General features: G+C 44.3%; 1 protein-coding gene across 2 annotated transcripts; it reads right to left on the bottom strand.

Annotated features, from left to right (window-relative positions):
- Positions 1-1,569: 1,569 nt before the first annotated feature.
- LOC125452971 (kelch repeat and BTB domain-containing protein 11) lies at positions 1,570-10,342 on the bottom strand. 2 transcript variants are annotated; one of them, XM_048531984.2, is made up of 2 exons: positions 9,665-10,342; positions 1,570-4,405 (listed from the first exon to the last, which is right to left on the bottom strand). In XM_048531984.2, exon 2 carries the CDS (start codon positions 4,073-4,075, stop codon positions 1,664-1,666), a length of 2,412 nt encoding a protein of 803 aa, XP_048387941.1. In that variant the 5' UTR covers positions 4,076-4,405; positions 9,665-10,342; the 3' UTR covers positions 1,570-1,663. The 2 variants fall into 2 exon arrangements, with proteins under 2 accessions (XP_048387941.1, XP_048387943.1); XM_048531986.2 differs by lacking the exon at positions 9,665-10,342 and adding an exon at positions 8,793-8,881.
- Positions 10,343-22,070: the final 11,728 nt, after the last annotated feature.

The raw sequence follows: 22,070 nt of genomic DNA on the forward strand, positions 1-22,070 counted from the left end.
TTTTAAGTCCTTGTTTTCACACCAACTTGGAATGACAATTGCAAGTTCTAGAAACCCAAACCTTCACGTGTGTACTTCATAGAAAACGTTGGAAATACAAAGCAGGTCTATTAGTATCTGAAAAAGGTCGGATTAGCAACTGTTGTCTGTATAACAAGATAAATTGTTTCTCTTATTTACGATTTGATCCCTAGTTCCTCATTTCTTCCAACAAAATCATGGAGGGTGTATTGAAAACTTCCATACAAAATTTGCAGTGTTCACATTTGTAGAGTGGGTACTTGACTGCACCAACCTACCACCACTGGTTTGACATTTTCTGAATCTCAAGTGCCACAACTTAATAAAGTCTTTCGCAGCTGGGGGAAGTAATGCTGACTTTTGGCAATAATGTAAACTAGCTACTGTCTGAATGGCCTACTGCGTGACTCTCGTGGTTTTCATTTTCTTTGAAATCAAATGAAAAAAAACAGGAAATGAAGAACAGGTAACTGATTCAATATTGAGAATTTTAACCAAAATACTTAGTTGCCAAAAGTAAAATGCACTTTTCTCCCCACCACCCTACCCACCTCAAAATTTGACTGCAAGTGATGGTTTGCAAAGTTACAGATTTTGGCCTGGGCAAGGGTGTGTGCTCAATACTGCTTGCCACCCACTCAACGAGGTGCCAGCAGGGATCTTAAAATTATTTGTCTGCAAACATAGTTGCTTTCCAAATAATCACACTGGACTGTAAACCTTCAGGCTTGTTCTGTCTCCACAGATCCTGCCAGGCCTTCTAAGTTTCTCCAGCATCTTCCCTTTTATTTTAAAAGAAAATCAAAAAGCGTCTGGCAGAATCTAAACTGTACTTAGAAAAAATGTCAGATGGACTTGAAGCAAAATGATGGATCTTTTGTAAATAAAGTAAGAGTTTACAAAAGATTTTAAAAAAAAGCTCCAGCTGTCACTTGTTTTTGTTTGCTCCATGCAAAGGGAAGGGGAGGCAGTGAGGGGGAAGGTGGGAACAATGGGGAATGGGAAACAGTGAGTGAGGGAGGGGAGGCAAGGACTGGGTCGGAGGGGGAAACGGGGACAGTGAGGGAGAGGCTATGGGCGCGGGAAGAGTAAGGGTGGGGGGGTGGAGGAAATGGAAAGGGTGGGGGAGGGATGAGTGAGTGGAAATGTAAGAGGGGGGCAAAATGGAAAAAAAGAGGATGGGGTGGAGGATATGAGTGGGTGGAAATTGAGGGGGTGGAAATTGAGGGGGGGGGAGGAGAAGGAAATTGAGGGGGGGGAGGAGAAGGAGAAGGAAATTGAGGGGGGGGAAAGGAGGAGGAGGAGAAGGAAATTGAGGGGGGGGGAAGGAGGAGGAGGAGGAGAAGGAAATTGAGGGGGGGGGAAGGAGGAGAAGGAAATTGAGGGGGGGGGGAAGGAGGAGAAGGAAATTGAGGGGGGGGGGAAGGAGGAGAAGGAAATTGAGGGGGGGGGGGGAAGGAGGAGAAGGAAATTGAGGGGGGGGGGGAAGGAGGAGAAGGAAATTGAGGGGGGGGGGGGAAGGAGGAGAAGGAAATTGAGGGGGGGGGGGAAGGAGGAGGAGGAGGAGAAGGAAATGGAGTTCTGCTTTCCTCCCTTCTGCAAACGGGGGGAGCGGGGATCAGCTGTGAAGAGTTGGCCCGGCTCAGGGTTCCTTACGGTGAGCAGCGGGACTCCTCTCAGGGAAGGTGAGGATGACGGGGAAGAGCACCCCCTTGGCCTCAGCGCACGGCTGGAGCTGCTGGCTCCGGAGGAGGCGGTCCCGGTCCCCGTCGTCGCCCTCCTCGTCGGCCAGGGTGAAGCGCAGGCTGCAGGCCCGGCTGACGCAGTAGAGGTCGCGGCCCAGGAGGGCGCAGCGGAAAGGCTGCGCCGGGGCGGCGGGGGGCAGCGGCAGGGAGCCGCAGTCACTCCACACCCGGGCCACCGTGTTGTAGCGGGAGACTACGGCGACGGGCGCTCCACCGCCGGCCCGGCGCTCCAGGTCGAAGCGGTACAGCCAGCGGCCTAGAGCCACCATGTCGGCGGAGCGGTGCCGGCTGCTGCTGCACGGACACTCGTGCCACTCGTCCCGCCGCGGGTCGTAACGCAGGAGGCGGTAGAAGAGCGAGCCGCCCGACACGTAAATGGAGCCGGAGCAGGCGGCCGCCTGGTGGCAGACGGCGAAGCCCCCGCGGGGTAGCGGCGCGGCCGGGCTCCATCGGTCGGCCCTGGGGTCGTAACGCTCGACGCTGAAGAGGCACTCGCCGCCGATGGCGTACAGCTGGCCGTCCAGGGCCACCAGCTTCAGCTGCGAGCGAGCCTGCCTCATCGGCCTCAGCTCGGACCAGCCTCCGGTCGCCGGGTTATAACTGAAGAGGCGATCGGAAGGGCGGGCCCGAGGCCCGGAGCCCCGCAGGCCTCCCGCCACGAACAGGTAGTTGTGCAGGGTGCACAGGCCGCAGCCCCGGGCGTCCGCCACCGCCTCGGGTAAGCGGCTCAGCCGCTCCCAGCCCTCGCCGGACGCGTCGCGCCGGTAGAGCCAGCGGGCGGCGGCCTCCTCATCCTCCCCTTCCGAGCCGTCCCGGGGTGTCCCGGCCTCCGGCGGGGAGCCGACCTCGGGGCTCTGAGGCCTGCTCCCTTCGCGGCTGACCGGCCGGCTCCCCGCCGGGGAAGGCCGCTCGTACACCTCGTTGAGGTCGACCAGCACCAGGCAGCGTTCGCCGCCCGCCGAGGAGGCGGGCGCTACCGCGGAACCCGAAGCCCCAGCCGGGGCCTGCTCCGTCCTTTTCCGGAGGATCAGCTCCCTCTCGGCACCGCTCAGCCGGCCGTAGACGGCGGGCTCCCGCAGCACCCGCAGGTAGTTGTCGCTCATGAACTTGTAGGCGGCCTCCCGCAGTTCGGGCAGCCGCTGGCGCTTGGCCAGGCCCAGCAGCTCCAGGCAGTTGCCGAGCTCCAGCTGGGCCTTGAGCGAGTCGACGGCCGAGTGCAGCGCGCACGGCATCTGCAGGTACTGGGCGCCGGCGATCAGCTCGGCCGCGTTGTCGGCCCGCACCGCCATACCCGCTCCGTACGCGTAGTCGAGCAGTGGCCTCAGCGACTCGAAGCTCAGGCCGCCGCCGCGGAGGCTCAGGAACTGCCGCGACAAGCGGGCCCGGAAGAAGTCGCTGCGCTGGGCCAACACCGCTTTGTGAGCCCGCACCCGGAGGCCCGACACCTCGATCACCAGGTCGGGTTCCGGGGCCGAGGCCGTATCGCCCCCGCTGCCCGCCTCCAGGCTCCAGTAGGGGGCAGGGACTGAGCTCCCCCCGTCCCCCGCGGGGCTGCTGCTGCGGTGGTGGTGGTTGTTGTTAATTTGCCGCTGGCTCTTCACCACCCGCTCCTCCGCCTCCGGCACCGGCTCCTGGTCGTCGCCGGACGCCGCCGAGAAGCAGAGGGACGAGCCGAAGCTGCAAGACCGCCGGCCGGGGCTGCCACTCCCCCGGCTGAACTCCTCCTCCTCCTCTTCCAGAGGCAGCTCTCCCTCCGGCCTCTCCCTTTCCGACCCCGAGTCCCCGTCAGCTCCCCCGTTGTCAGAGCTGCCTTGATAGTCCGCGTCTCTCCTTCCTTCAGTCCACCCTCCCGTTGCTGCTGCATCTGCACTCACCCCTTCTCTGCTTCCGCACCCCGCTCCCCCAGTCTCCCCAGTGCAGCGAGAGGCCTCCCAGTGGACAGCCCGAGCCCCGGGTCCCGCCGGCTCCTCCAGTGGTGACTTGGTTTCCGGGCAGAGTATCCGCCTCGAATCACGTTCTGTCCCGTGCCAGATTTCGCCGCTGTGTTGCTCCAAGAAAGCCGGCGACTCATTTTGCAAAAAAGCTGCTGTCCCTGCCTCGCTGACGCCTGTTGTTTTGATAGGGACAGCTTGCTCCTTTGTCAGAGTTTGCCCGTTCCTGTGGTTTTCCGCTTTTACCCCATCGTGGCTTTGTCCTGGGAAAGAACTCCGAGGAATGTCTATCAATAAAGACTCAAAATCCAAGTTCTCGTTCTTTTGCAAAGGGGAAGCACCAGTGACAATAAGTAGATCCTGACCAGACTGATCCATCGATTAGATGAGATTGTATTGGCTGGTTTATCGGGCAAATCCAGTCTGCGTTGTTACTGGCATAACTCCCAATAAATGCCGGGACAAGGCACCTCATTCAGACATGTTTTGCTTCACACACTGCCTCATCTGGATTTTCAAAGATTGCACATTTGCCAGCGATGCTTTGTGAAGTAAGTATGGTTTGGTGCTGTAAGCAACCTCCTGTGAGACGAGACTGGGGAAACTGAGGTTGCTATTGCTTCAGTGCCAAAGTCATGAACTCGTGTTGAATTAGGTCGGCATGTAAAGCCAAACTTCCCTGTGGTACTGTGTCCAGTAGGCATCCCTCTGCATACAAACAAAAAAAACCTTTTCAATAGTGGCTTCATACAACAAAAATAAACCAAACCAAATCATTTTACTACAAAACTATTATATAAACACATGATCAAATACAACCTCTTCAAAATGTCAACATTTGAAGTGCAGCTCTAAAGTGATGGTCAGTTAATTTGGTTGGTTGAATTCACATTGGATAAATTAGCCAGATCAGTAGCCATATGATGCTGAATAGCAAAATAATTATAATTTTCTTAATAGGCTTAGAACATTTCAGTTTTGTGTGAACAGTGATGGTGTCCTGCCTCTGAGCCAGAAGACACAGGTTCAAGTCCCATCTGCTCCAGAGCGGTGTCAAAACATGTCAGAACAGTTTGATTTTAAAAATATATGCTCATGATGCAGATCACTCCAAAATCACTAATTGAGTTTACTCATCTGAAGGTCAACTGGAGTGAAAAAGGTAGACCATTTTGGCTGATGAAACAAACATTTATAAATGTCCTTTTTGATTATGACTGCAACACCCCTTTTGAAAGGTTACTAAACAATACCATTGTTTTGGCATCAACTTTCTTTGGAGTCTTTTGTTCTCTTACAATGCTGCGTTTAAAGCAAACATGAGTCAATGTTACTTTTCATGCAGCAATGGGAAGATACATACAAGATAATACCCAATTTATCACTGGTCAGTATCATAATTTGTTAAATGATTTATGCAAAAATAAGGACACTGGCTACATTCAGTAACTTACATGAAATGAAGTTCAGCCACAGTAAGAGACGTATTATAACCATTTCATACTTTTTTTAAAAAAAAGCTTGTATTTCCATAATGCTTTTCACAACAACCAGCCTCTCAAAGAACATAATGAAGTCCTTCAAAACACAGTCACTGTTGTGATGTAGGAAACTTGACATTGCTGCCTACAGGAGCTTGCTGTGCACGATGCAATAACAACTAGATGAACTGTTTTTGTCAATAAATATTATCAGAAATCCAGGAATAACTCCATTTCTCTTCTCCCAAGTACTTTGATCAGATCTTGTTAAATCCACTGCGCAGATGGATGAACATCATAAGGACAGCAACATGCTGCTGCAGGAAAAGATGGAACTGGTCACTTTGTTGAATCCGAATTTAACCACCAAATCATTTGGCCTTTACTCAGTGATGAATCTCACTTCAAAATGTTCAGACGCTTTCAAGAGGTTTACTAGTTCTGATAGTTTCTGTGTTTTTAAATATGACTACAATATATCTCCACTTCTGATAAGGTTAGTTTTGTACCAGGTGTATGAAAACTTGGAGTGTGAACCCTGTGATTCAGTGGCAAGAATGCTATCAACTGAGCAACATCTGACATAATACAATCATTTATGTAACAGATGGGATATAATTGTTAATTCAAAAGTGTGGGACAAACATGATTACTTTTTGCCTCAAAACCCTGGATGGTGCATGTCACTTAATTGAAAAGAACAATGGATAAATGATCCAATACCACACTGTTTATATCACTACCAAGAGTTACATTTATTTGTTGCAATTTTCCAAGCAATAGGAGTTTTATCTTTATGCCTTGCATACTTGTGATAGACTTGTGGAGGCACAGCTCAAAAAGTAAATAAATACATAGAAAGCTAATTCAGTATGATCTGGGATGACATTTCACTTTGGACAACTTAATTATTTGTAAACATGATCTAACTGCCAGCAGAACAATTACACACCATTCAAACTTTGGCACAAAGAATTTGAACGTCTTATATTATTTAAATAGATAGAGATACTTGTGATACAGGAATGACAAAGATTAGTATGCATCAACTGATTAAAAAGGCAAATGGAATATTAGGGTTTATTGCAACAGGAATGGAAATATAAGAGTAGGAATGTTTCAATACAACAGTATAGGGACTTGAGACTATATCTGGAGGTGCGTATGATAGATTTTAATTCTCTTAAAAATATAATTGTTCAGAAGCAGTTCAGAGAATGTTTGTGACTCATTCCTGCAATGAGAAGCTTATCTTTATTAAGAAATGTTGAAGAGTTTGGACCTATAACCATTGTAATTTAGAAAATGAGAAAAGATGTTATTCAATTGTACAACGTCCTACGAGTATTTGATAGTGTGGAGCTTTCTATGACCATTTTATCTAAAAATGTCAATCTTTTCAACAAAATTGTTATCAGACAATATGGCTTTAAGGAGAAACACGTTGCATTTAAGCCTTGATGGTATTACTGATAATACTGTGCAGTGCACAATAAGTGCTGGTGACTTCATAAAAGAATACACCAAGCCCTCCGCGAATGATGACCAATGCCACGGGAGCTCCGCCACTAAAGTTAAAGTTGGTGTCCAAGTAAGCCAAGTAATAAAACAAACAAAGAACCGCTGGAAATCAAAAACAATAATTCTGAAGAACTGAGATAACAGGGTGTAGAGCTGGATGAACACAGCAGGCCAAGCAGCATCAGAGGAGCAGAAAAGCTGACATTTCGGGCCTTCAGCTCTCCTGCTCCTCTGATGCTGCTTGGCTTACACGCTGTTATCGCAGATTCTCCAGCATCTGCAGTTCCTACTATCTCTGAATTCTGAAGCACTGTCGCTGGACCTGAAAGATTAACTTTTACCTTCTCTCCACACCTAATATTCGCTTTATGCATCTCCTGAAGGACTGGATTTCAAACTGATTAAAGGCTTCAGCAAACCACATGAGATGAGTCTGCCTAATTTTCGCTGTTTCCATGCGATCCTCGAATCTGAGTTTAAAACGCTTCAAAGATTAGTATGCATCAACTGATTAAAAAGGCAAATGGAATATTAGGGTTTATTGCAACGGGAATGGAAATATAATCAGCGGATGTTAAGGCTCCAAGTCTATGGAACATAACGTGGACTCCTGCACAGGAGTGGAAAGACTGCCAAGAAATAGTCAAGTTGGTCAGGAAATGGCCACCAAGCTTATTCGCGCACCGCCAAGTTCTGCTCTCTCAAAGGACAGTTCGTGCTTGGAGCTTCAGAGAGATGTAGAACGGTTTCTAAACGCTTCCAAGTCGAAACCTTACCCCAACCCGTCCTACTGTTTGGGGTTGGGCGGAGACAATTTGGGTTCCCAGGGCTGTGCACTTTTTTCTGTCACGCCGACAGTTTGATCTCAACTTCCAAGCTCCAATATTGTTTGAGTCGGACTTTGTTGAAGCTAGTTGCATAAATAGCAGATTGATGAGATAACACAGTGTGCAGCTGGAGCAACACAGCAGGCCGGGCAGCATCAGAGGAGCAGGAAAATTGACGTTTTGGGTCGAGACCCTTCTTCAGAAATTTCCCGACCTGAACCGTCAACGTTCCTGCTCCTCTAATGCTACCTGGCCTGCTGTGTTCCTCCAGCCCCACACTGTGTTATCTCTAGGACCACCATCTGCAGTTCCTACTATCGCTAACAGATTGATGAGTAGCCGGCGGTAATGCTGCGCAGCTCAGAGCCGACCCCAGAATGAAAGCCCGACTGGGTTAGCGGTAAAAGGGCATCGCCGCCTCTGACAGGGAACGGGGAACCTGGCGCTATTGAAATTAACTTTGATAGCAGGAACCGTTTTAAATCCGGTTCTCGGCCGCAACACGTCAGTAAGTGAGCTTCATGTGGACAGCAGAGAGTGAACGAGGTAGATCGAACTGCAATCCTGAGATTGATCCAAATGTCCTGAGGCAGTTTTCATTTTTGATTTATCCGCGGACGGTTTGTTCATTTCCGAGGAGCTAAGTCGTGGATTGGTCTGCCCCGAAACAAGACTGAGAAAATAAGATAAAATCTGTGCTCTGTTTGAATCTGCTCTCGGACGCTGATTTGTGTCCCCCTAGGTTGAGCGCTCCCCGTTTGAATGAAAGCGGTGTAACATTGAATGCATCGTAAAACTAGCAAAAGGCACGTTGAGTTTTAAAATCTCATGGGGGGGGTGGGTCGGGATCTAAGCCATGTGAACTACAGTTCAGTGGATGCTGAAGGCTGTTTCGCTCACTGACGAGGCAGTCTGTCAGAGATGCGGACAATGAATGAACTGCAGATATAACATCCCAGCCTCAGGCTGGAGAAACAAAAAGCCTGTTGCTGCTGCTCACTTCCTTCAACGCTCGGACCAGAGGGGGGATAAAAAGCGAAAGGTTTGCAAGGCAGGAAAAAAAGGGGTGTGAGATTTACATCGCAACCTACCGAATTAAATTTGTGTCTAAAACTAAGCCAACAGATCAGCCATATTGCAGGGAGTGCTCTGCTGGGACTGTACACTATTGAATCCCAAAGCGCCGGGCGCTGGCTGCATTATAGCGCTTCGTTCGGTTGCAATTTTTAAAAAAATAATCCGTTCAATTTAAAAACAAACACACACCTGCCATGTACCCATTTCATTTCTCACAACCTATTTAATCTTCGTCCAGCCTGCGCTAACTGAATTTAAATCGCGCTTGCGCTTCTTTCTCAGACACAACAGAATACCCGAGATACCAATTCTGCAGAGATTTTACAGAATTCGCTTGAAGTAGTGCTTGCATTTCAGCCAATCTGATAGGGTGACGGGGTGCAGTGGTGGTGATTCGGTCCTTTTAGAGTTGAACACTTTACGCTAACCTTGTGTATTCTCCCCCCCACCACCACCCCACAGTTTCGGGAGGGGAGCGAAAACGGGCCTCATTGGCAGACAACAGACATGAATGAACATTGCAGTACTGGGTGCATCTTCTGCAAGGAACCATGCTGGGGGCGGGTTGCGTGATTGGGAAACACTACGCGTGATAGCCAGGTAGTGCGTGAAAATAAAAATTCAGTTTCATTTTCAAAAGTTTCAGGACGAAAGGAACGGATCAATACACGGCAGAAAAGAATCAGAAATGGCTCTGCTGAAGTGTTAATACATGTATAAGATCTATCCGATTCCCTAGTTTATCCTGCCATTTTACAGAAAAAAATCATTCTGTCACTTCAGATTTTGAACAGTATTTGCAACACTGCAATAATCAATCGAACTGGTGCTAGAAAACAGCACATTTTGCATGCTATCTTGTCGGGCCTTTGGGTAATTTTATAATGCACCTCACCTAAAAGCGACCACCATGAAAGCGATATTTGTATTTTTTTGAAAAACGGTTTGCAACCATAACGGCATATGGTGCGATTTAAACAGTAGGAGGCGAGACCCGACTGCAGGTCTCCGGATGACCGCTCTATTCCAGAAAAAAATGAAAGAAAAATCAGAGCACTTACTGAGATCTCGAACTCAAATTGCCATCAATCACTGCCAGCAAAGGAACCTGCCCGTCTAGACGTTGTAGCGTTTTTTCCTTTCTTAAAAAAAAGAACCGTGAATGCCTCTCGGAAAATGCAAACGGAGAATTTCAATCAGCAATGATAGCGGAGCTGGCGAGAAGAAAACAGACGAGTGTTGAGCGTGAAGCGGAGCACAGAGGCGCCGTTGTCTCCGGTATCCCTTTAATCCCGAGTTCCAGCAGAGGCAGCTTCCTCGCCGTCCTACTCGCCTGTGGATCCCCCCGGTGCAGGGAAAGTCTCACTCACAGATCCAACTGTTTCCCGGTTTTGTTCACGAGTTACCCCGGATGACAGAGCTGTCCGCGCCAATGCTGCCGCCCCCTTGCATCGTTAGTGCGGGACTTGGTTAAACGTGGGTAAGTAGGAGCTATGACTCAATCTGTCCAGGTGGATAGAAGAGGCCGGATCCTCACGTCTCTGATTCTGCTGAATGAATAATTCTTCTAACTAGACGTGTGGAGACTCTCAGTGCATATATTTCAACCAGTCGACTGGAACCTTGGTCGTTCTTTAACCAAGCGCACCCCGCCTCAGCACTTTCCTGCGGTGCTTTAAGTCGTTGGTTTGCTGAAAAAAAATATTCTTCTGAATGCATGCACCGAGTCCCACCTACTTCCACAGCACGCAGCTGCAGAAACTGCTTGAACCCCCTTCGGCAACTGTACATGATTTATTGGCAGGGAGGGGGTCATTTCCGGATTAACTTCACCTAGTCGTGCTCTGAATTGGCCATCGGGGGAATTCAAAAAAAGAAAGCAGTTGTTGCAGATCAATGGGCACTAACTTTGTTTGCCAAATGAAGGACACAGGACCAGATTGAGTTGGCAACAACACCGAGGTGGCATCACATTCCTCAGTGCTTCATATCCATTGCAACACTCGGGAATAAATATAGTCTCTACCTATCCCGTCGCCACTTGTAAAATATAGCCATGTTTCTGGGGTGCGGGGTGCTGTTGAATGGTGGAATTAAGAGTCAACAGAATACAAAAGACAAAAAAAATGTTGAGAGAAGCTGGAAATACTGAGCAGTTGGCCAGCATCCGTAGAGAGACAGAAGTCAACTAAATTGCCACTTATATCCTCGGCCCCGCCTTAATTCCTCAAATGCAGTCGTGGGATCTTCAAACTACGCGATCAGTAAAGGCATATAGAACCAAATTCACAGAATTCACATTTGTTTCTGCTCTTAGACGTCAGATTCCATTGTGTTCAAAACTTGGAATGAAAGCTGAACTCATTATTCTCACTCAAGCCACTGTGCAATTACCACCGGCAGCAAGTCCAATTTAAGGGCAGGTTGTCTCAAATACAGCCAAGTTATATATGGACTTTGACAAGGTTCCTCATGGTGGACTGATTAACAAGGTTAGATCACATGAAATACACGGAGAACTAGCCATCTGGATACAGAACTGGCTCCAAGGTAGAAGACAGAAGATGTTGGTGGAGGGTTGCTTTTCACACTGGAGGCCTATGACCAGCAGTGTGCCACAGCTGGGTCTGCTGCTTTCCATCATTTACATAATTAATTTGGATGTGAACATAGGAGGTATCAGTCAATCAATCATAGAATCCCTATAGCGTGGAAACAGGCCCTTTGGCCCAATGAGTTCACACTGACCCTCAGAGCATCCCACCCAATAACCCACCTAATCTATGCATCCCTGAACACTATGGGCAATTTAACATGGCCAATCCACTTCACCTGCACATCTTTGGACTGTGGGAGGAAACCCAGAGAAAACCCACATAGACACGGGGAGAATGTGAAAACTCCACAGAGACAGTCACTCAGGGTGGAATCAAACCCAGGCCCCTGACACTGAGAGGCAGCAGTGCTAACCACTGAGCCACTGTTAGTAAGTTTGCAGATGACACCAAAATTGGAGGTCTAGTGGACATTGAAGGTTACCTCAGAGTACAATGGGATCTTGATCAGATGGACCAGTAGGCCGAAGTATGGTGGAGGAGTTTAATTTACATAAATGTGAGGTTCTGTGTTTTGAAAAGGCAAATCAGGAGAGGCCTTATAAACTTAATGGTAAGGTCCTTGGGAGAGTTGCTGAACAGAGACCTTGGAGTACAGATTCACAATTCCTTGAAAGTGGAGTTGCAGGTAGATAGGATAATGAAGGAGGCATTTGGTATGCTTGCCTTTATTGGTCAGTGCATTGTGTATAGGAGTTGGGAGGACATGTGCAGCTGTATAGGATATTAGTTAAGCCACTTTTGGAATACTGTGTGCAATTCTGGTCTCCCTGCTATTGGAAAGATGTTGGAAAACTTTAAAGGGTACAGAAAAGATTTACAAGATTATTGCCAGGGTTGGAGGGTTTCAACTATAGAGAGAGGCTGGGGCTATTTTCTTTGGAGATTTTGGAGACTGAGGGTGACCTTATAGACATTTATGAGATTATGAGCAGCATGATTAGGTTGAATAGCCAAAGTCTTTTTCCCACGTGGGCAAGTCCAAAACTAGGGGGCAGAGTTTTGAGGTGAGAGGGAGAAATAATAAAAGGGTCCTAAGGGGTAACTTTTTTCCACAGAGTGTGGTGGGTATATGGAATGAACTGCCAGCGCAGGTGGTGCAGGCTGGTACAATGACAACATTTAGAAGGCATTTGCATGGGTACATGAATAGGAAACGTTTAGAGGGATGTGGGCCAAATACTGGCAAATGGGACTAGATTTGTCCAGGATATCTGGTTGGCATGGACAAGTTGGTCTGAAAGGTTTGTTTCCTTGCTGTACATCTCTATGATTCAATGACTCGAAGTTGGTGATTCTCTTGCCTCTAGATTTCAAGCCGCACTCGAGAGATTTGAGCACAAGATCGAAGATATCATTCCAGTTCAATGCTAATCAATGGAGTCCCGCACTGTGATGGGTATTGTTTTTCTGATTAAATGTTATATCCAGAGCTCTCAAGTAAATGTGAAAAATCTGGTGGCACTGTGCAGATATGTTGGAGAATTCTGTTGGTGAAAGCAAAAGATGCTGGAAATCACAGCTGTTTAGGCAGTGTCCGTGGAGAGAGAGTAAGCTAATATCTTGAGATTGGATGACTCCTCACATGAAGAATCATCTCGACTCAAGACATGCGCTTGATCTCTCTCTACAGATACTGCCTGGCCTGCTGTGAATTCCAGCATTTTCTGTTTTCAGGACAGACTCCAGCATCTGCAGAAATTTGCTCCTGCATTGATTTACTGGTGTTCTAGTCAATATTCATCCTACAAGCAACATCAATAAAGGAGATTACCATATCACGTTACCATCTGTGGGAGCTTGCTGGGCAGAAATTAATTACAGCATTTTCAAAAGTGAGTGCAATTTAAAAGATAATTCATTGTTTTCAAGTGCTTTGAAAATAATTTGTTCCATCTCTATTTACTTTGGTTAATATTAGTTTCTTCACAGAGACTCCATCGACCATTTCTATACCATATGTCAAAATTGCCTATCACTTGTTAATTCCACATTCCTCAGAAAGAATGTATCAGTTCCTCCTGAGGGGCACGTGCATGTTCTTTTGAGGAGCTTCAGTGTAAACTTGTTTGTGTCTTTTGAGATTTTACTGTTGTACACTTTTTTGGCACATATACAGCATCATTAAATTAATAATTTAAAATGGGAATTAAACACCCAGCAGTATTACAATAAGAGACCAGTAGAACCCATTGCTAAATATCTCTACATTCATAATTGCAGTTCAGAAAAGGGGAAATGAGGTTAATTAGATAACACTTGCCAATGGACTGGCCCAGGACCAGTGGACTGAATGGTCTTTTACTGTGATCTAGGATTGATGAATCCCCTTCTATGTGCCACTATGATAGTTGGATAAAGAAACAAACAGTGTAGTTTATGTATTTGTGACGGTGTGACCTTGCTTCAGTCATGAATTTGTGATACAAATTAGCTTCTGTACTCACTCTTTATGGGAGCATCAATGTGTTGTCTCTATGTTAACTAAAGACCTTATGCCATCGGTCTGAATACTAAAGTTTGATGCAATTTAAATAATAATGTCCTTCCAGGACTATCTAGAACAGATCCAGGCTCCTGTAATAAAACATGTGACACGGTCTTTAAATCTTCTACTGACAATTAAGAATGTCTACATCATATAAGTGATAGCAACATATCAAGCACAGCAAACACCGTCGTTGGTATCACGGGGGTTGTCTGCATACATCTCTGGAAGGGGAGTCAATATTTTAAACAATGTAAAGAGTAATTTTGTAGTGAGTAGGTGCAGGGGAGGAAGATATTTCAAAATTTAGAGTTTTTAAAAACTAATTCATAAAAATATTGCAATGGAAATGAGTAATCTAATATTCAAGCTTTGTGGATGGCCACTCGCTGATTATGATCTGCAGACCCATCATTTGTCTTACATAGTAAGATTAAAAGGTTGAACATGTGTGTCCTTGGCTTCTTCCTACCCTGAAATTTTAATAACAGGAGTGGTGTGCTGAAAGTAAAACTGTTCTTCACCACCGTCTATGATCAACCTGCAGGATTATATACACCAAGAAAATAACAAGAAATACTTTCTTTCTTGAATTTACACTTCAGGATTTTAAAAGTAACTACATCGGTGCAAGAATTCTAGACCTGTGTAAAGTAGGTGGGACTCCCTGATGTCATTAGCTGACATGGAAATGTTGATGATGCCAAAAGTCAGACCAGTGGCAAAATATATCCTCAAAATTGCAGTGGGAATCACTTGCACACCAGCTAATCCTAAATCAGTGCTAATGGCAAACATTTCAAATTGGACAGAGAATAAAATAAGTCTTTTTTTACCTTTCTATATAATGAAATATTGAACAGCTGGGGCAATGAATTAGAGATAACAAAGTGTGGAGTTGGATGAACACAGCAAGCCAAGCAGCATCTTGTGCTCCTAAGATGTTGCTCGGCCTGCTGTATTCATCCAGCTCCACACTTTGTTATCTCGGATTCTCCAGCATCTGCAGTTCCCATTATCTCTGGGGCAGTGTATTCTTAGTTTTATTTTAACGTGTAAATTACTTATGTAGCAAAGCATAGTCTGTTTGTGCAACACCTTGTCTTTGAGCAGAGAAACACAAATTGAGGAATAAAAAATGGTGGTAGTTCTACTTCGGGTTCTCTCACACATTTGCAATACGTAATTAAGTTTTTTTAATTCATCTGTGGGACATGGCCATCACTGGCCAGCATTTCTTACCCATCCTTCGTTGCCCTTGAGAAGGTGATGGTGATCTCTATTCTTGAACGGCTACAGGCCACATAACTTATAAAGTAACATGCAAAAGCTTGAACACAAATTCAGGAAAATGACTCAGTGTTTAGTTTCTATTTAACAGTTACACAAGGCAGCTGACACAGAGAAATTTATCATTTAACTGTAACCTCATAGATTTCACTTTAAAACAGGGTGAAATATCTCAAACTGCTTCATTGGACCTTTACCATTACACCCAAAAGACACTGAATCAAAGAAGTGGAGTTAAGATAGGGGACCAAATGTTTGACAAAAGGGTAACTTTGGCGGAGCTGAGAGAGGTAGAGAGGTTTATGGATGGAATCTATGAATATACAGCATAAATAACCAAAGGTATGGCCACCCATGCTGGAGTGAAGGACTTTGGGATATGCACAGCCAGGCTGGCATTGGGAGAATAGAACCTGAGGGGTAATAAAAGCATGATTATGGGTGTCAGCAGCAGATAACGGGGACAGGGCAAAGGCAGATTAGAGAGACGTTTTAAGTTTCTGAAGATATGAAGTCAGAAGCTCAGATCCATGTTAATTAGGTTCAGAAGAGTCTGGTGTATTCTAGCCTAGGGAGGGTGATGGAATGGGTTTGTGATGGTTACAAAAACATTAGCTTTGGTTAGGTTCGTTAAGGACGTGAAATCCATACATTTCTCACAAACTTGGTCGTTTATACTGAGATCCAATTTCAAGATTTTGTTTTAAACTGACAGCAAATATGTAACAAATTACAATCACATAATATATTTTTAAATAAGTACAAGCTTTTTCTGGAATTTCTTTATAAAGATTTGCATCTTAAATTCAAAATATCACAAATTAACTCATTTGCAGTTTCTTCCGTGATCTTTTCCCAACATACACAACGCACAGTTGTACAATATGATATGTGGAACCGTGTGTGTGTTAGAATTCACTCAGAGAGTCCAAGTTGCTTCAGCAACATTTTTAAAACATGCATAATATATTCTGGTGCAATTGGTAGTGATGGTTGAGGCTCCACATTTCCTTCCATCATATGGTTGACGAGGAATCTCTTTAGCTCTGAGCACCTGCCCATTGACGTGTTGGTAGGATTTATAGATTGATTAGCAAATCTTTGGGTCATATTATGAATTCATGCCCCTGATCTATCAAATTCTGTGTTGGAACTGGATCAACATCAGTTTGTAAAATTTCTTGACCTAGGAACTAGAATGTTTTTTTCAATTCAACCTTCCCTCACACTGCACCTTTTTGTTGTTTGCTTCCATACTTGTATAAGTTGTGACATTCAGAATGCTTTAATTAAATGTTTTTAATATGTTTTCTAAAAATCTTTTAAATGTTTTCTACTTTACTTGAGTGAGTTTACAATAGACTGATTAATTTTGATTAACTCAGAGATCTGCCAGGCTTATTGTTACAAAGCATTACTGTATGTCCATGTAAATATTTATTTTGGGGTAAAAAAATCCATTTAAAAATTTAAAACTATTATAGTAGCCTCAGGAGTGAAAAGTGAAAAAAAAACATATCTGGACTTCATTGTAGCAATTTCTAAGCTAGTAGAAAAAATAGAGCTGTGATATATTTTCCTTGAAGACAGTATCTGTTTATGGAATAACACAGTGTGGAGCTGGAGGAACACAGCAGGACAGGCAACATCAGAGGAGTCAACTTTCCTACTCCTCTGATGCTGCCTGGCCTGCTGTGTTTCTCCACCTTCATACTGTGTTATCTCTGACTCCAGCATCAGCAATTCTTACTAACCCTTTATGGAATGTGTCTCAAGATTGAGAATGGTTATGCAGTTCTGTGATCACAGTCAAATTTAGAAAAATCTTGATACAACAGTTAATAAAAGGCCAACAGAATTGATAAAGGACAGAAGGGAAATGAAGCACATTCATTGTAAATCTTGAAAGTGGACCCATATCTCAGACCCATATCCCACTGCTTAGACGACATGTCCATCCTGGGCCTCCTGCTGTGTAACAATGATGCCACCCAAAGTTGCAGGAACAGCACCTCATATTTCGCTTCGGAACCCTGCAGCCCAGTAATATCAATGTGGACTCCACAAGCTTCAAAATCTCCCCTCCCCCTACCGCATCCCGAAACCAGCACAGCTTGTCCCCACCTCCCTAACTTGTCCTTCCTCCCATCGATCCCTTCCTCCCACCTCAAGTCCCACCCCCATCTCCTACCTACTAGCTTCATCCCACACCCTTGATCTGGCCATCCTCCCTGGACTAACCTATCTCCTCCTTAACTCCGCAACTACACTCACCTTTATTGGTTCCAACCCTGCCTCTTTGACCTGTCTGTCTCCTCTCCACCTATCTTCCCTTTTATCCATCTTCTAACTGCCTCCCCCTCTCTTCCTACTGATTTCAGAATCCCTTTCCCCAACCCCATTTCTGAAGAAGGGTGTAGACCCAAAACATCTGCTTTCTTGCTCCTCTGATGCTGCTTGGCCTGCTGTGTTCATCCAGCTCTACATCTTGTTATCTCAGATACTCCAGCATCTGCAGTTCCTACTATCTCCATATCTCAGACTGATGATTTCAGTAAAGTTTTTCTGATCCTAAATTCTGTTGTCCTTTCAAGATGAATGTGAAAGAATTCCATTTATGTAACAGTTTTCAGGATGTCCCAATATGCCAAACAAAGTGTACTGATGGTCCTTTAGGTAGGTGGTCATTGTTGTTTGTTTAGGAAATGCTCCACTATCAATGCTTGGTAGCAGCAATGTACACCATTTTAAAGCTGCACTGCAGAAATTCACCAAAGCTTCGTAAAAAGCACCTTCCAGACCCAGTTCTATCTAGAAAAGCAGCAGATTCATTGAAATACCACCATCTGCATGTTTCCCTCCAAGGCACACACCATCCAGACTTGGAAATATGTTACTGTTGTTTCAGTGTTGTTGAGTCAAAATCCTGGAATTCCCTCCCTAATGGCAGTTTGTGTCTACCTATATCATGTGGACTGCTGCAATTCAAGGAGGCAGCTCACCGCTATCTTCTCAAGGGCAGATAGGGATGGGCAATAAATTCTGATTCATTCAATTCTTACATCCCATAAATGAATTAGAGAATACGATGCAAATTGTGTACAGCTAGCTCCCACAAACAGTAATGGAAAAATGTCTGAATCATTTGATTTAGATATTGGTTCATGGATAAATGTTGCCCAGGAAACTTTTGAACAGCATCACAAGATCTTTCCAATCTAGGGGAGACAAGGGCTCAGTTTAATGCTTCACTTGAAGATGCACTGAAGTGTTAGTATAAATTGCATGCTCAAATTTCCATGGTTTCTGTGTTAAATCCATACCTTCTGACACAGAGGTAAAATTGAGCCATTCCTACTATATGAACTGTACAAATTGCAGTCTGCCTTTTGAAAAGAGTGCATTCAGCATTAAAACTGATAGAGAAAATTAATGCATTTGCTCATTAGCCACAAATCCAGAAGTGGCTAAAGGTGACAGATGATCTGAGGAGTCAGGATTTAAGTCCTGTAGCCAATCCTTCATCAAGAAAGCATTCAACTTAAAAAAAAGTCAGCATTTAAAAGCAAAAGTTCTTTGCGATGAATAATTTCCAGAAATTTGCCAAATTTTGCCTCCCAGCATTCCACAGGATATTGGAAAACCTAACGTAAATATACTGAGTGATTTTCAATACTCTAGTCAAGAGGCAGCTGATCAGACAGTAAGTGTTCGTCTACAAAATGCAGAAATGTAAACCCACTCATTTAGGACCATTGCATCTAACTGTGCCCCCACATTGCTCACAAATGCTAACTAAGAGAACGATTTTTTGATTTAAAGTGAAACTGACCTGACTAGGTTCTTCTCCATAAAAATTACCTTTACATATTAACAGACGACACAAAATTATAACAGGTAGAATAGAGATTTGGACAGGAATCTTTTTGTGACAATAATTGTAACATGTGTGGCTATTCAGGCATTACTTTAAGAAGTGTTTTTCAGTAGTCCAGTGGCAGCAGTCAAAGTGAACAAAGGAAAAGCAGTAGCTGACAGCACAATACTATACAGCATTGACCTGCCAAGGATTTCAGTATATTACTGATTTTATACAGCGAAATGGACAAGAGAATTGATATTTGTAAGTTCATTGTAAACATTGACGCAACTTAAAAATGGAAGTGTGCAGATATGTGTAAATTTTTCAACATTCCAATAAACCAGAGTTGTGAGCCTTGATCATTTTCTCCGCTTGGATGGGTTCAAGACCAAACCTTAGAGATAGGAGTATCAGAGCAATCTACCTATACTAGAACAGTTACAGTTACTAGGGGAATGGAATATAACAGCATGCTTTGCTACAGTTGTACATGGCATTGATAAGGCCACATCGAGAGTATTACATACAGTTTGGTATCCTTACTTACAAAAGGGAAATAACTGCATGAAAAGCAGTTCGGAGAACTTTTACTCAACTAAGGGAAATGAGGGGGTTTGAGAGGGCAAATACTAAATGGTTTTTCCCCTTTGTGTGAGAGGAAATGGAACTCAGAGACCAAGTTTAAAAAATTAGGTTGCTCTGTTAGATTAGGAGGATATGTCCTTCAGAGGATCATGAATGTGTGGAACTCTTTTCCCCAGACAGCGTAGATCCTGTTTCATTGAATATTTTAAAGGCAGAAGTAGGTAGATCTTGACTAATAAAGCAGTCAAAAGGTATTGGCGATAATATTGGCAGGTGAAGTTGATCAATCAGATCAGCCATGACCTCACTGAGTGAAAGAGCAGGCTTGAGGGTTTGAATGGTCAACTCCTGCTCCTAATTCATATGTCTTTACAGCATAAGGAAGGTTTAGAGGAGCAGAGATGATCCCTCCTGGTCCCCCAAGCTCCCCACCATCATATGCCTACATCTGGAATTGGGATTTGACTCCTGCCAGCTCTCACCCTCAACCTCACCACCAACTCCCAACTCCTCACTCCTAGGCAAATCTGCAAGAATCCTAATTTTCCTACCTATTGCAGAGTTCTCTTCACCACACTAAAATTGAAACAATTGATGTGATTTATTTCTGTGATTTCCGCACCAACACTTCCAAAACTCATTAAATCACCCAATTTTTGCAGCACAGGGGAGTTGACTTGGTGTGTTGAATCTGCAATGGCCCTCAAAATGAGCAGTTTACCAAATGCCGTTCCCATAAGCCTGCGCATTCTTTTCACATTATAATCCAATTCCCTCTTGAATGCCTTGAAAGAACCTAGCTCCCCCACAGTCTCAAGCAGCAGCATTGCTCAGTTGGATACCCAGTACAAAAATGAGTATACGTATTTAAATGGAGACTCTTCAAGCATATTCAGTTTGAATACTATCACAGTTGGGAAGTAAAAGGTAGCCAGAATGGCTGAATTTGTACTCCCCCAAATTTGAGCTGGAATGCCCCAGATTCAATTCCCACTCCAAGACACATTGACTACAAAAAAAACCTGACCCACTGGTGTAGGCAAACCAGCACGTATTGATGCCAGTCCCCTGTTTGGATAAAAGGTGAGATTTAGCACCTGGGAGGGAATTCGGGCGTAAAAACCATATTCCAGAAGAAACCAATGATTTATATGAAGGTAATGAACTGGCTTTATGATGACTCCATGTAACATGGGAAAATCAAAGGAGGAAAGTTAACAAGGAAAATAAGCAGGAACAGAGCTTTTTGAAATAATTATGTTGATAATTGATGTAAGGGTGTAGAGAAGAACAAAGTTACTTGCATATTAAGATAATTTAGTAATGAATTGATATCCTGATAAATATTATATTTGAGACATGAACTTTTGATTAGCACCTTCCAATTTCATGATCTCTACTGCCTGGAAGGAAAAAGGAAGAAAATACATGGGAGCTTCATCACCTGCAAGCTATCCACTAAGCCACAAAAATTGTGCCTGTATCGTTTTTTTTCCCACTGCTATTCAATTGAAATCCTGGAACTCCCTGTCCAAACACCACAGTGAATGTAATCACACTGCATAGACTACAACATTCAAGAAAGCGTCTCACTAGCACCGTCTCACAGCCAGTTCAGGATGCGCAACAAATGTTGGCCTACTCAGTGACATCTACATCCCGTGAACGATTAATTTAAAAGCTGTGTATTATCTAAAACTCATATCCAAATCAGGGAACCAGAGGACACGAATTCAAGGTGAATTGCAAAAGAACCAATGATAACCTGAACAAAAACTGTGTCATGCAGAAAGTGATTAGGATCTGGAATGCACTGCCTCAGATTGTGAAGGAAGCAGATTCAGTTTTGGCTTTCAAATTCAACCATTGGGCAATTACTTGAAGAGAAATTGCAGAACTCCAGGAAATGGTGGGAGAATGGGACTAGCTCAAATATTCTTACAGAGAGCTAGCATGGACACAAAGGACCAGTTTCCTTCAACACTGTAACTGTTCTATGATTATAACATAAAAAAATCAATGTTTTCGTTAATTAAAGTGAGCATATTGCTATTGCATGTAGAATATGATATGCTTGCTGACAATGATCTAATGATGATGCAGACTGTGCATGGCCAAATAAATGTACAATATTAAGCGTATTTTTAAACATTAAAATTAAATTCTACTTTTTCAAACATTCTATCTCTCCTATATGATCCACTCATTCATTACTTCTTCTCATTATTCATATTTGTCACTTTTGGTTTAGGTTAGGTAAGTCACCATAGTCCGAAAGGGCAGCTCTCACTTTAAAGAGAGATGATTAGTGCTGAGTTTAACCTGAGGGTTGCCGCAATTCAGGTGAGAGGCAAGGTTGAGAAGGTATGGTAAGCTCAGCCTGTGCAGAAATAGAACCCACCCTGTTGATGTCACTCTGTGTCACAAAGTAGCTGTTCAGTCAACTGACCATCTTTTTGTTTAAATATACTTTTCAAATATAACACTGCCTATGTGCAAGCTCCTGGGTGTCAGCAAGTGTAGCCTTTAGAATATAGGATTGTGATAAACATTAAAGTAGTCACACCCTTCCTGAACAATTATTATGCCAAACAATGGAAAATGCATGCAGCAACACACTCATGACC

Source organism: Stegostoma tigrinum, chromosome 4, assembly GCF_030684315.1.
Source record: "Stegostoma tigrinum isolate sSteTig4 chromosome 4, sSteTig4.hap1, whole genome shotgun sequence".
NCBI classification, from domain to species: domain Eukaryota; kingdom Metazoa; phylum Chordata; class Chondrichthyes; order Orectolobiformes; family Stegostomatidae; genus Stegostoma; species Stegostoma tigrinum.

Bases quoted from the DNA above. Each gene is read 5' to 3' on its own strand.
- LOC125452971 (XM_048531984.2), bottom strand. From the start codon at position 4,075: ATGGATCAGTCTGGTCAGGATCTACTTATTGTCACTGGTGCTTCCCCT.